Here is a 12241-nt window from a genome sequence, read left to right as displayed (position 1 = left end):
TCTTTACAGAATGTCTACCTTTATGACTTTAGAAGCAGCAGTTCAGGCATATGGCAAAAATAACAATTTATATTAATGGCACACTCATTCAAGGAACACTTAATCTAGTAACCTTAACTACCAAAAATACAACTCTCATATAAAAACCTTCTAAACACCTAAAGTTAGGGAAATGAAGCTCATGTACTAAAACGTTCTCACTTTATTTATGGGAGACTCAGAATTGTTGAGCTCTTCCAATTTTAATATTATTCATTAAATATTACTCAGTAGTAGTTACTATACGCCAAGGATTTTTCATACGTTATCTTATCCTTCTAATGATAAGCCCATGAGATATTTAATTTACAAATAAAATTGAAACTTGGAGGTTAAATAATTTGTCTAAGGGCCCATATTCAGTGAGATTCCAAAGCTACTTCCTTTCTGTCTTGCTTCACTTAGAGATAGGCAGTCATAAAGAACTGAAAGCATTCATATTTCTGGGGTCATTTACTATATAGGTGCCAAATAGCCCTGCAAATCTAAGTAGCCCCAAGAATATCACATTAGTTTTTGACATTTCCTGTGATATATAACACATTGAAAACAAGATTGTATTTATTATATGGTCCTTTTAAAAGTAGGTAACATATATAATTTATTCTAAATAAATTTTATTAAATTATCACAAAGATTTAGAAGTTTTTACTTTACTGTAATTTTTAAATGAACTATAAAATTAAAGTGAAAAAATTTTAAGTTTATTTATTTTTGAGAGAGAGAGAGCAGGGGAGGGGCAGAGAGGTGGCAGGGGAAGAGAGAGGATCCCAAGGATCCACTGACAGTGCAGAGCCTGACGTGGGGCTCAAACTCAAACCTTGAGATCATGTACTGAGCTGAAATCAAGAGTCAGAAGCTTAACCAACTTAGCCACCCAGGTGTACCAAAGTGAATTTTTAAGGAACTCATGATAGGTTCCAAGAGGATATAAAATAGGTTTTGTACTTTTGAGTATTGTGTATGAAACTCCTGTTATCTCTTCATTCTCTTCAGGGTGTTCATTTTGGGAGAACATGACTACTTCGAAGGTAACATCACATGAGATTAAAATAAAAGGATAGTGTTCAAAAGAGGCTATGGTGACTATACACTGATGACCAGCATCATGTATTAGGAATCAGTGCTTGCTTCCCAATCCACTGTGATTTGCAGCCCACCCCCATTGATTCATCAGTTTCTTTTCTTCTTTACCGTTAGTGTCAGGAAATTCCACATGGGCTCTATCACCTTTAATTAAAAATATCTATACTTTGAGGGGCACCTGTGTGGCTCAGTCGGTTAAGAGACCAACTTTGACTCAGGTCATGATCTCATGGTTCATGGGTTTGAGCCCCGTGTCAGGCTCTGTGCTGACAGCCCAGATCCTGGAGCTGCTTTGGATTCTGTGTCTCCCTCTCTCTCTGCCTCTCCCCTGGTTGTGCTCAGTTTCTCTCTCTCTCAAAAATAAGTAAATGTTAAAAAATCTATATATATATATAAATATCTATACTTTGACAATAAAATTGAATAAACTTTGGGCGCCTGGGTAGCTCAGTCAATTAAGTGTCTGACTCTTGATTTCAGCTCAGGTCTTGATCTCAGGGTTGTGAGTTCAGGCCCCGCAGTGGGCTCTGTGTTGGGTGTGGATTCTACTCTTAAAAAAAATTTTTTTTTCTAAGAAACTTTCAGAAGTGTCATTTTTTTTCTTCTTTTATATTTCAGTCGGATGGATTTACTTGTATTAGCTAGTGGTTGATGGGTAAGTTTTTATGGGAGGAAAGTTAAAGTTTTCTTTCACTTCTAAAATTTTAATAATTTTAACAGCCTGTTAAGATTAAAGGACAACCAGAAAGTGGAATTCTAAAGACTGGAACTTTTAGAGAGAATACAGAAGACACTGAAAGAAACAAAGTGAGTAGTAGTTCATTGGGTGGGGGGAAAACATGGATTATAACCACATGGTTGTCTTTACCATATTGTCATCCTCCATCTTAAGATCTACTTTCTGAGGAAATCTTTGCTATCTTTTATGCTGTTTTTTGTTTATTTTTACATATTGATCCATTTATATACTAAAGGGAATGAATAGATGTGGGCTCTGGGTGGCTCAGTCGGTTAAGCGTCTGACTCTGTTTCGGCTCAGGTCATGATCTAATGGTTTCGTGAGTTGGAGTTCCGCATTGGGCTCTGTGCTAACAGTGTGGAGCCTGCTTGATATTTTCTCTCTCTCTCTCTCTCTCTCTCTCTCTTTTTCTTTCTTTCTCTACTCCTCCCCCGGTCATGCTGTCTCTGTTTCTCCCAAAATAAATAAATAAGACTTAAAAAAATTATTTTTAAATTTTAAAAGGAATAGATGTTTGTCTTCCTATTTAAAGTACAACAGTGTATTCTCATTTTATGAAATTAGAAAATAAATTAGAAAATACCTAGGCCTTACTACCTGATCCAGCAATTCTACTTCTAGGTATATACCCACAAGAATTGAAAGCAGGACCTTACACACCTATGTTCATAGCAGTATTATTCACATAGCCAACTAGCCAAGAAATGTAAGCAACCCAAATATCCATTGACAGATGAATGTATAAACAAATGTGATATATACATACAATGGTGTATTATTTAGCCTTTTTAAAAAGGAAGGAAATTCTGACACATGCTACAACGTGGATGAATCTTCAGGACATTTTGCAAGTAAAATAAGCCAGTCACAAAGAGACAAATACTGTATGATTCCATTTATATAAGGTGGTTGCCAAGTAGATGGAAGTGAGTTGTTTAAATGGGTGCAGAGTTTTGAGTTTTGCAAGATGAAGAAAGTTCTTGAAATTGGTTCCACAACACCGAGAATATACTTAATGCCACTAACCTATACACTTAAAAATGGTTAAAATGACAAATCTTATTTTGCGTTACTTTATCACAATTTTTGAAATATTTAGGTCTTATATAAGACACCTTTGCTTTTGTTTTTATTTAAGAGTTTTATTGAGGTAATATTTGCATACCATAAAATTCACGCATTTTTAGTGTACAGCTTAGTGGTTTCAGTTCAAAGGTGTGAAGCAAGTATTTACTCAATCCATTTTAGAACATTTTCATCATACCAGAAAGATCTCAGTGCGCAATTATAGTCACTCTCTGTCCTTACGCTAAAGCCACAAGCAACCATGATCTACTCTGTCTTCATAGTTAGGTCTCTTCTGGACATACCAGATAAATGGAATCGTGGGTGTGTGTGGGTGTGTGTGTGTGTACATACATATGGTCTCTTGCATTTGGCTTTTAACTAGTATAATTTTTTGAGATTCATCCATGTATCTGTAGTTTATTCCTTTGTATTTACTGAATAGGATTCCCTCATGTGGGTATACTACATTTTATTCATTCACCAGTTAATGGATATTTGGATTGCTTCTGCTTCTTTTGGGCTATTATGAATAATGCTGTTGTGAGCATTTGTACATAAGTCTTTGTGTGCAGATATGTTTCATTTCTTTTGGGTTGATACCTAGCAGTGGAAATGTCTTTGTGTTTTTTGTTTTTTGTTTTTTAAAGAAACTTAAAAAACCATCATCATTATAGGCTTGTGCATATACACATTCCTCTTCCCCTTGCTGTGGCAGTATTTGGACTTTGAGACAACATACAGAGTTACTCATTTTTAAACTTCATTTAAACAATATTAAGGGCAGCCAACACAGGTTTTTTGGTTTTTTGATACAAGTAGCTTAAGTTTGTGTATGGCAAAATTTAATTGATTTTTTTTTTTTTTTTTAAACCAGGCTCGAGAACCTTTGACAAGAGCACGAAGTGAAGAAATGGGGAGGATCGTACCAGGACTGCCTTCAGGCTGGGCCAAGGTAAAACTCAAAATTAGCACATAAATAAATAACATGGTCATGTGTTCTTTTTTATAAAGCTTTTTTTGTTTATTCTATGTCTTCTCTAATGCAGAGTCAATTCTGTTTCTTCATGGTGGAGGACATAGCCCATTCCCCTAATTATAGCAGGATTGGATTTCTCAGTATAACCAATCTGAGATGCTGGCTACCATATATGAACATTTCTGGCCTTTGTCATTTAGAAGCAGTGTATTATTCTAATACCTAAAGTTCTTTGGAAGTTTAATCATAGAAGTGATTATGACCATCTTACTCAAATTATTGTAATCCGAAAGTAAACTTAGCAATAGAATACCCTTGAGTGATTTTCTTTAGTTTGTAATGGTCATTGTTTTTTGACCTGTTTTGTTTTTGTTTTTGTTTCTTTTTTATCTAAGTTTCTTGACCCAATCACTGGAACTTTTCGTTATTATCATTCACCCACCAACACTGTTCATATGTATCCACCGGAAATGGCTCCTTCATCTGCACCTCCTGCCACCCCTCCAACTCATAAAGCCAAGCCACAGATTCCTGCTGAGCGGGATAGGGAACCGTCCAAACTGAAGCGTTCCTACTCCTCCCCAGATATAACCCAGGCCATTCAAGAGGAAGAGAAGAGGAAGCCAACAGTAACTCCAACAGTTAATCGGGAAAATAAGTAAGTTTATCCTAACTCTTAGAACTAGAATAATCTGCTATATTTGAAAAGTTCTACTCTAAACATTTCAGCTTATTAAGATCAGGAAGTCAGAAATTTCTGAGGGTGGCTGTTCTAGCCATTGTTACGTAGCACAGAGGAAAAGTGAATGGATTAAATTCCTTGGTTCTTATCCCAAGTGCTAACTTAAATTTATCAGGAAGGTTATCATAATCCGTATTAATGTAGGTATAAAAGACTATATATTATTATATTTTAGGGCAGCATGATATAGACTACCTAGAAGTTTTTCATAAATCTCCATGCTCCCTAAATCTCTCTTTGAGGACCATAATCTGTAGGACTGATGAGTTTGTTTTGTTGCAGCTCTCAAATTCCAACCTTTTTTTTTTTAACTCAGCCGAATACTGCGGGAGTAAACTTAAATAGTGTTAAAATAACAAGTATTGTGGTATCAGTTCCTAATCCTTATTCTGTTCCCTTTTTTTTTTCATTGCATTTCTGCTATTCTCTTTATAAGTAGTTATCAGTAGGTTCAATTAAGTTTCCCAAATCAATATCTCTGTTTAGATGTTTTCCTGGTGTGATCCCTCTAATGCTCCTGGTTTATGATTGATAGGATTGTGAGGAGATAATTATCAAATCTGCTTATTGTAATCTTTACTTTTTGGGGCAGGGGGATAGATGGAGATATAAATAAATGGGTTTATGTTAGGACTGACTATTAAAACTGGTAAAATTTAATTCTTTTTTGAATCATCATTGGGGATTGTTTTTGTTTTGGTTTTAAAGATTTTTTTTGAGAGACAGGGAACATGACCATATGCATACAAGTTGGGGAGAGGCAGAGAGAGAATCCTAAACAGGCTCCACACTGTCAGCACAGAGCCTGACGTGCAGCTCAATCCCACAAACTGAGATCATGACCTGAGCCAAAACCAAGAGTTGGACCTTAACCGAATGAGCCACCTGGGTGCCCCTCATTTTAAATTTAAATAGCCACCTGCGGCTAGTGTCTACCACATTTGTCAGCATATCTCTACACTTCAGGTAATAGTACCCAAATAATCCCTGCCTCTTTTGAGATTATTCCACTGTAAGATATTCTTTATTCTTTGTTTGGTGTCCTGGTTGAGTTCAACATTTGGTAATGCTGAACTTCCTAGGATTACTTAAAGGAATTTGAAAGAGCCTTCTCTACTAGAAGTCTCTGCCTGTTGATGAGAATCCAGGGACTCTATCTCCGGGTGTAAGAACAATAGACCCCCCCATAAGAGGTTAAGGTACTGTTTCATGGGAGGGTCACAAAATACAACCAGTGTTACCTAGATAGTAAGTGTCCTGTAAGACCCAGTACCTTTTGGCTTATTAACTCTTTCCAAGATTACTGTGTACTGTGATACCAATGGTGGAGTTTACTGCCATTTGTAATATGAACCTTAATTTTAGATGCCATGCATTTTAAGACATTATGTACACTTTTTCTTCCTCAGGCCAACGTGCTACCCTAAAGCTGAGATCACAAGGCTTTCTGCTTCTCAGATTCGGAACCTCAATCCTGTTTTTGGAGGATCTGGACCAGCTCTCACTGGACTTCGTAATTTAGGAAATACTTGCTATATGAACTCAATATTGCAGTGCCTATGTAATGCTCCACATTTGGCCGATTATTTCAACCGAAACTGTTACCAGGACGATATTAACAGGTAAAGAAATTTCATACTTTTTGCAATATAATATTAGCAGGACGATCTAACTACACTTTCTTACCACCCAGCTCCAGAGAGAAGTCAAATTAGGAAGGGGGGAAAATATCTTTAAGAAAAATGTGAGAGTGCTCGCTTCGGCAGCACATATACTAAAATTGGAACAATACAGAGAATCATGGCCCCTGCGCAAAGATATGTGAGAAAAGCCCCCTCTAATTGGTAAAGGACAGATAGGCAAAGGCAGAACCTCATATAAACTGGAGCCTGTTGAGGAGAAGGAGACAGTACAGGATTTGCAGCCCAAAAGAAGCAAGTTGGCGAGGTATAATCAAAGTAAGAATCAGATGAATATTTGATAATAAACCTGTGATTAAATAAACATTTTAGTGTTGGATTACAGATACGAAGAGTTTAATGTTGACCTCAAGAACCTGCTGTACCTTGACCTTTTAAAACTTCCTTTATTGCTGTTTTCTAATTTTATTTGCAAAGGTCAAATTTGTTGGGGCATAAAGGTGAAGTGGCTGAAGAGTTTGGCATAATTATGAAAGCCCTGTGGACAGGACAGTACAGGTATATCAGTCCAAAAGACTTTAAAATCACCATTGGGAAGATCAATGACCAGTTTGCAGGATATAGCCAGCAAGATTCACAAGAACTGCTTCTGTTCCTAATGGATGGACTCCATGAAGATCTAAATAAAGTAAGAAATTTGATTTTTCTAAGTTGTAAAGGCTCTTTAAGGTTGCTCAACACTGTGATCATTTTTATAGCAATTTAAAATTATAGTTGGGGCGCCCAGGTGGCTCAGTCAATTGAGCATCCGACTCTTGGTTTTGGCTCAGGTCATGATCTCATGGTCGTGAGTTCAAGCCCCGCATTGGGCTCTGCGCTGACAGTGCAGAGCCTGCTTGGGATTTTGTTTCTGCCCCTCCCCTGCTTGCTCTCTCCATCTCTCTCTCTCTGTCTCAGTCTCTCTCTCTCCCTCAAAAAGTAAATTAAAAAAAATTAAAATTAAAAAGTAAATTTAAAAAACTAAAAATTAAATTAAAATTAAAAAAATTAAAAATAGAATTATCTTATGATCCAGTAATTCCAATACTGTGTCTTTACTCAAAGAAAATGAAAACACTAATTCAAAACGATATATGCACTTCTATGTTGATTGCAGCATTATTTACAATAGCCAAGGTATGGAGGCAACCCAAATGTCCATCCATGGGTGAATGGATTTTTAAAAATGCGGTACACACACACACACACACACACACACACACACACACACTAGAATGTGTGACACACTAGAATGTCACTCAGCCAGGGCGCCTGAGTGGCCCAGTCAGTTAAGCATTGACTCTTGGTTTCAGCTTAGGTCATGATCTCACAGCCGTTAGATCGAGCCCTATGTCAGGCTCTGCACTGGGTGTGGAGGCTGCTTAAAATTCTCTCTTCCTCTTCCCCTCTCCCTGCCTTGAGTGCACGTGTGCTCCCCCTCTCAAAAATTAAATAAGTAACATGTTAAAAAAAAAATAAAATTATAGTTGGTGATTGTTCAGTAGTAGTTTATTCAAATCTAGTGACTTTGTACTAAGGTCAGAAACTATAAAACAAATATATCTGATATGTCTAATATTTGAAAAGAAGTATATACAATTTTTTTATATTTGCTTACTAAAATGGTAGGTTGTGAGAAATTGTAAATGTTGAAATAGTTGTTAGAGATACTCTGTGACCACATGTATGTGAAAGTGAAATCATAAATATTTTTTTTAAGTTTATTCATTTATTTTGAGAGAGAGCATGCACATGTGCTTGAGTGGGAGAGAGGCAGAGAAAGAGGAAGAGAATCCCAAGCAGGCTCCACACTGTAGCATAGAACCCCACACAGAGCCCGACGTGGGGCTCACGAACCATGAGATCATGACCTGAGCCGAAGTCAGTTTTTTAACTGAGCCACCCAGGTGCCCCAAACATAAATTTTACAAAAGATTAGCTGTAGAGAGCTTGAACATCTTTATTATTGTATACTTATATATTTTGTATATGTTTTATCAGTTTTATAGTTTTTTCTAAAATAAGAATTACCTCATGTAACCAAAGGATTCATGTGAAAAGTTGAGACATGTATGTCTCTAATACCTTTGGGATCCCTGTTACCACTGAACATACATACATACACACGGACATACATGTGTATGTATAAATACGTGTTTTGTGTGGATATATGTGTGAATATATATAGGATATGTGTATATCCATCCACAAGCCTAGGACAACAGCTTGCAGCGGTGTATGAGATGTCTTCTCTTTTCAAAACCAGAATTTCAACTTAAAAACAGTTAATAAAATATACTTTTATTTAAAGTTTTTATTTGAATTGCAGTTAACGTTCATTGTAATATTAGTTTCAGGTGTACAGTAAAGTGATTCAGTATTTCCATACGTCACTCATTCAACACCCAGTGACAAGTCCACTCCTTAATCCCCATCACCTAAAAAAAAATGTATTTTATTAATTTCTGTTTAGTAAAATAAGTCATACCCTTCTGATAAAGTGGGATTTTGGGGGAGGATTTTTGGCTGGAATTTTTTTTTTTTACCTCTGAATGAGATTAGAACTCCTTTATGAAAGAAACCAGAAATGTTTCTAAATCTGCAAAGTGTATTCAATATATTCTTTTAGTTTTCTATTTAAATGATGATTTTGAGATATTGATATAAATTTTAATATTATTTCCAGGCTGATAATCGGAAGAGACATAAAGAAGAAAATAATGATCACCTTGATGACTTTAAAGCTGCAGAGCATGCTTGGCAGAAACATAAGCAGCTCAATGAATCTATTATTGTTGCACTTTTTCAGGGTCAGTTCAAATCCACAGTACAGTGCCTCACCTGTCACAAAAAGTCTAGGACATTTGAGGCCTTCATGTATTTGTCTCTACCATTAGCTTCTACAAGTAAATGTACATTACAGGTAAGTTTGAGAGAAAATGATTTGCTGAATAAATGCTGTTTCTATGCATACAAAGATGGACTTTATTCAGCAGAGTCTGTAGTTTGCCCCTATAAATGTTTTGTAGGTAAAACTCCTACATAAATTTTGTTTTAATTATGTTTATGTGTATTAGAAAATTTAAAAAAAAATTTAAATTACTCTTTCAGAATTCAGGGCACCTGGCTGGTTCAGTTGGTTAAGCGTCCAACTCTTGATTTCAGCTCAGGTTATAATCTCACAGTTTGTGATTTTGAGCCCCGTGTCAGGCTCTGTGCTGACACTGTGGAGTCTGCTTGGGATTCTCTCTCCCTCTCTCTGTCCCCTCACCCACTTGCACACTCTCTGTCCAAATAAATTAACTTACAAAATTTAAAAAACATTTTAGGGCATGTGGATGGCTCAGTCGGTTAAGCATCTGACTTCAGCTCAGGTCTTGATCTTGCAGTTCATGAGTTCAAGCCCTGCATCGGACTATGTGCTGACTGCGTAGAGCCTGCTTGGGATTCTCTCTCCCTCTCTCTCTCTCTGCCCTTCCCCCACTCACACTTCCTCTCTCTCAAAATAAATAAACTTAAAAAAAATTTTTTTAAGTACTTTTCAGAATCGATAAATGTTTTTAAAGTTTGTATTTTGAAGAAATAAAACTTCTATTTTAAAAGTTAATTTGAAAATTGCATATTGACTTTAATTAGAATTTGCTCTATGTGGGGATCAGATAAATAGCCTGTTTTCTACCCAGTAACAGTGTGATTTAGCTAGCTTGTTGATACCTTTAGTGTTAGCTCCCTTGAGAATGTCATTTCTTCCAGTAAGACTTCCTGAGGCACCAGGCAGAGGTGGCTCCTGTGTGCATTCAGGATGCACAGTCCTGCTTCCCTCTGTCATGGGCAGCGCCCACCAATCCCTGCACTGATTACTGTTGGCTCTCCCCTCTGGGCTCCCCACTAGGTCGTAAACTTTATGACAGAACTATTTTCTGCTAGTTACCTGTTGTGTCCTTCATACCTGGCAGAATAACTTACTGAATTAGATGCTCAATGATACTGTGTTGAAGAAACAAATTAGTGAGTAACTACTACTTGTTTTTGCCTCCAGGACTGCCTTAGATTATTTTCCAAAGAAGAAAAGCTCACAGACAACAACAGGTTTTACTGCAGTCATTGCAGAACTCGACGGGACTCTCTAAAAAAGATAGAGATCTGGAAGTTGCCACCTGTGCTTTTAGTGCATCTGAAACGGTAAAAAACATATTTTTCTGCAGTTTCTGCAGTTTAGATGAAGGAAGTCTTAAGTTGTACTTCATTCTAAGTCATTTTATTGCATTGCCTGCTAAGGATGTATTACAAAGGAAGATTATCTGGTTAGGGAAACAAGGCAGAAATGAGGAGACTCCAGTTCCTTACTTTAGTGTTTGCAAGAACAGCAAAATGACAACACGGTGCTTTCAGGTCATTTCATCTTTTAAAAATTAGTGAAATTTATTGCATTTCAAATATAAAATTTTACATCATAAATAATCCAAGTGAAAATGTATAAAATCACACAGCATAACTCTAATACAAGTGATAAGTCAATAAAATTTATTGTAAACTAAGAAAAGATTTAATCCTGTGCTGAAAATGAGAATGCAGTTTTAAAGAGAAGATGTTAAGGATGCCATTGCTGGGTGCAGATATTTTTGTCCACATTTTTCTAGCCTGTGAAAAAGGTCTGGCCCTATAATAGATGGGATAATAGCAAGAGAGTTGTAAAATCTGTCCCAGATGTTGTCTTTTGATTCTTTTATCTTATTGGAATCCATTCATGGAGTGATAACTATGAATCATTATTTTGAAAAACTTTTTAAAAGGAGGTTTCATCTTTTTATTGAGAGCTGTAATTTTTGTCTCAAACGAAGCATTTCTATTTTAATTATTTGTTTGATTTTGTATTACTGGAACTTCTTAGGCAATTACTTTTGTTAGTTTCTATATTGACGTGTTCAGATTCCTCACGTAAATTTTCTACCAGAAGCTTGTTCCATCAGTTTTTCTCTTCTTGAGCATTGTGGAGGTACAGATAAACATTCTATAAATGATTACACATATGTTAAGATTTCTAGTGCTGTGTATTCTTTGGAGAATACAGGTATCTAAAAATATAAATGGTTCAGAATTCAGTTTTTGAAAACTAATTCTGAAATAATCTTATCGCACCAACCAAAGTACCATTATTTTGGTGTTTAAAGGAGTAGAGTATGTCAGGATAATGGAATGCCATTACAATTCTCCCCTGCTATCCAAAAGTAGAGTGTTCGTGTGAAATCTTTCATAAGCCAAAATGGTGTAAAGCAAAGAAGCAGTTATCATTAATTTATATAGAAAATCTTTCAGTATTCCCAGACCCCCAAAATAACCTTCTCTTAGACTTTTCTAATACCTTAGGACACATCTTGCTTAACAGATGCACAAAACAGATCAAGATAAAACACAGGTACGGGCAGACAATTCAAAGCTGTGGCAGCTTGACACTGAGTATTCTGGGAAGGAGCATGGTGATGCCACTTTACTCAGCAGGGTGCCTGCTGCCTCCAGAAGCCTACTGGAAACAAACGCTGCCCGGTGCTGCTTTCCCCTTTTCACCTTTTTTCTTAAAAGCAGAAACCTTCTTTGGATTTCTTTTAGGTAGCTAAAACAGGTACTCATGGAAGTCTTGTAAAAATGAAGTGGTGTAACACCAGCTTTTGAAAAGCAGGGGATACCTGTGTAGTCTGTGTGCTTATGATTTCCAGCTTCAGTTTCCCCAAAAGTACAGTCTTAACAGCTAGAGCAGCTCTCCTTAGTCTTTCCTCTGTACTCGTATGGTAGTTAGCATTATAAACCTGGGTCTTCATAACTTTTTACCTTTGCAGAAGACTCATTGAACAGTTGTCGCTGGCCTAGGGGTCAAGGGACCCAGGTGTGGCTCTGTCTCCACCACCTTAGCTGTT

General features: G+C 36.6%; 1 protein-coding gene and 1 pseudogene across 1 annotated transcript in view; both read left to right on the top strand.

Moving 5' to 3' along the window:
- The window catches only part of USP8 (ubiquitin specific peptidase 8), a 76826-nt gene that overhangs the window by 63230 nt on the left and 1355 nt on the right, over positions 1-12241 (top strand). Inside the window, exons 12-18 of the mRNA XM_027067236.2 lie at positions 1846-1932; positions 3807-3884; positions 4304-4566; positions 6060-6272; positions 6768-6978; positions 9016-9252; positions 10369-10511. Of these exons, the coding sequence (XP_026923037.2) occupies positions 1846-1932; positions 3807-3884; positions 4304-4566; positions 6060-6272; positions 6768-6978; positions 9016-9252; positions 10369-10511 (1232 nt within the window). The remainder of the gene's footprint in view (positions 1-1845; positions 1933-3806; positions 3885-4303; positions 4567-6059; positions 6273-6767; positions 6979-9015; positions 9253-10368; positions 10512-12241) is intronic.
- Positions 6401-6493, top strand: LOC113602064 (uncharacterized; annotated as a pseudogene).

This window comes from Acinonyx jubatus, chromosome B3 (assembly GCF_027475565.1).
Source record: "Acinonyx jubatus isolate Ajub_Pintada_27869175 chromosome B3, VMU_Ajub_asm_v1.0, whole genome shotgun sequence".
NCBI classification, from domain to species: Eukaryota; Metazoa; Chordata; class Mammalia; order Carnivora; family Felidae; genus Acinonyx; species Acinonyx jubatus.
This window is presented reverse-complemented; position numbering and strand designations above follow the sequence as displayed.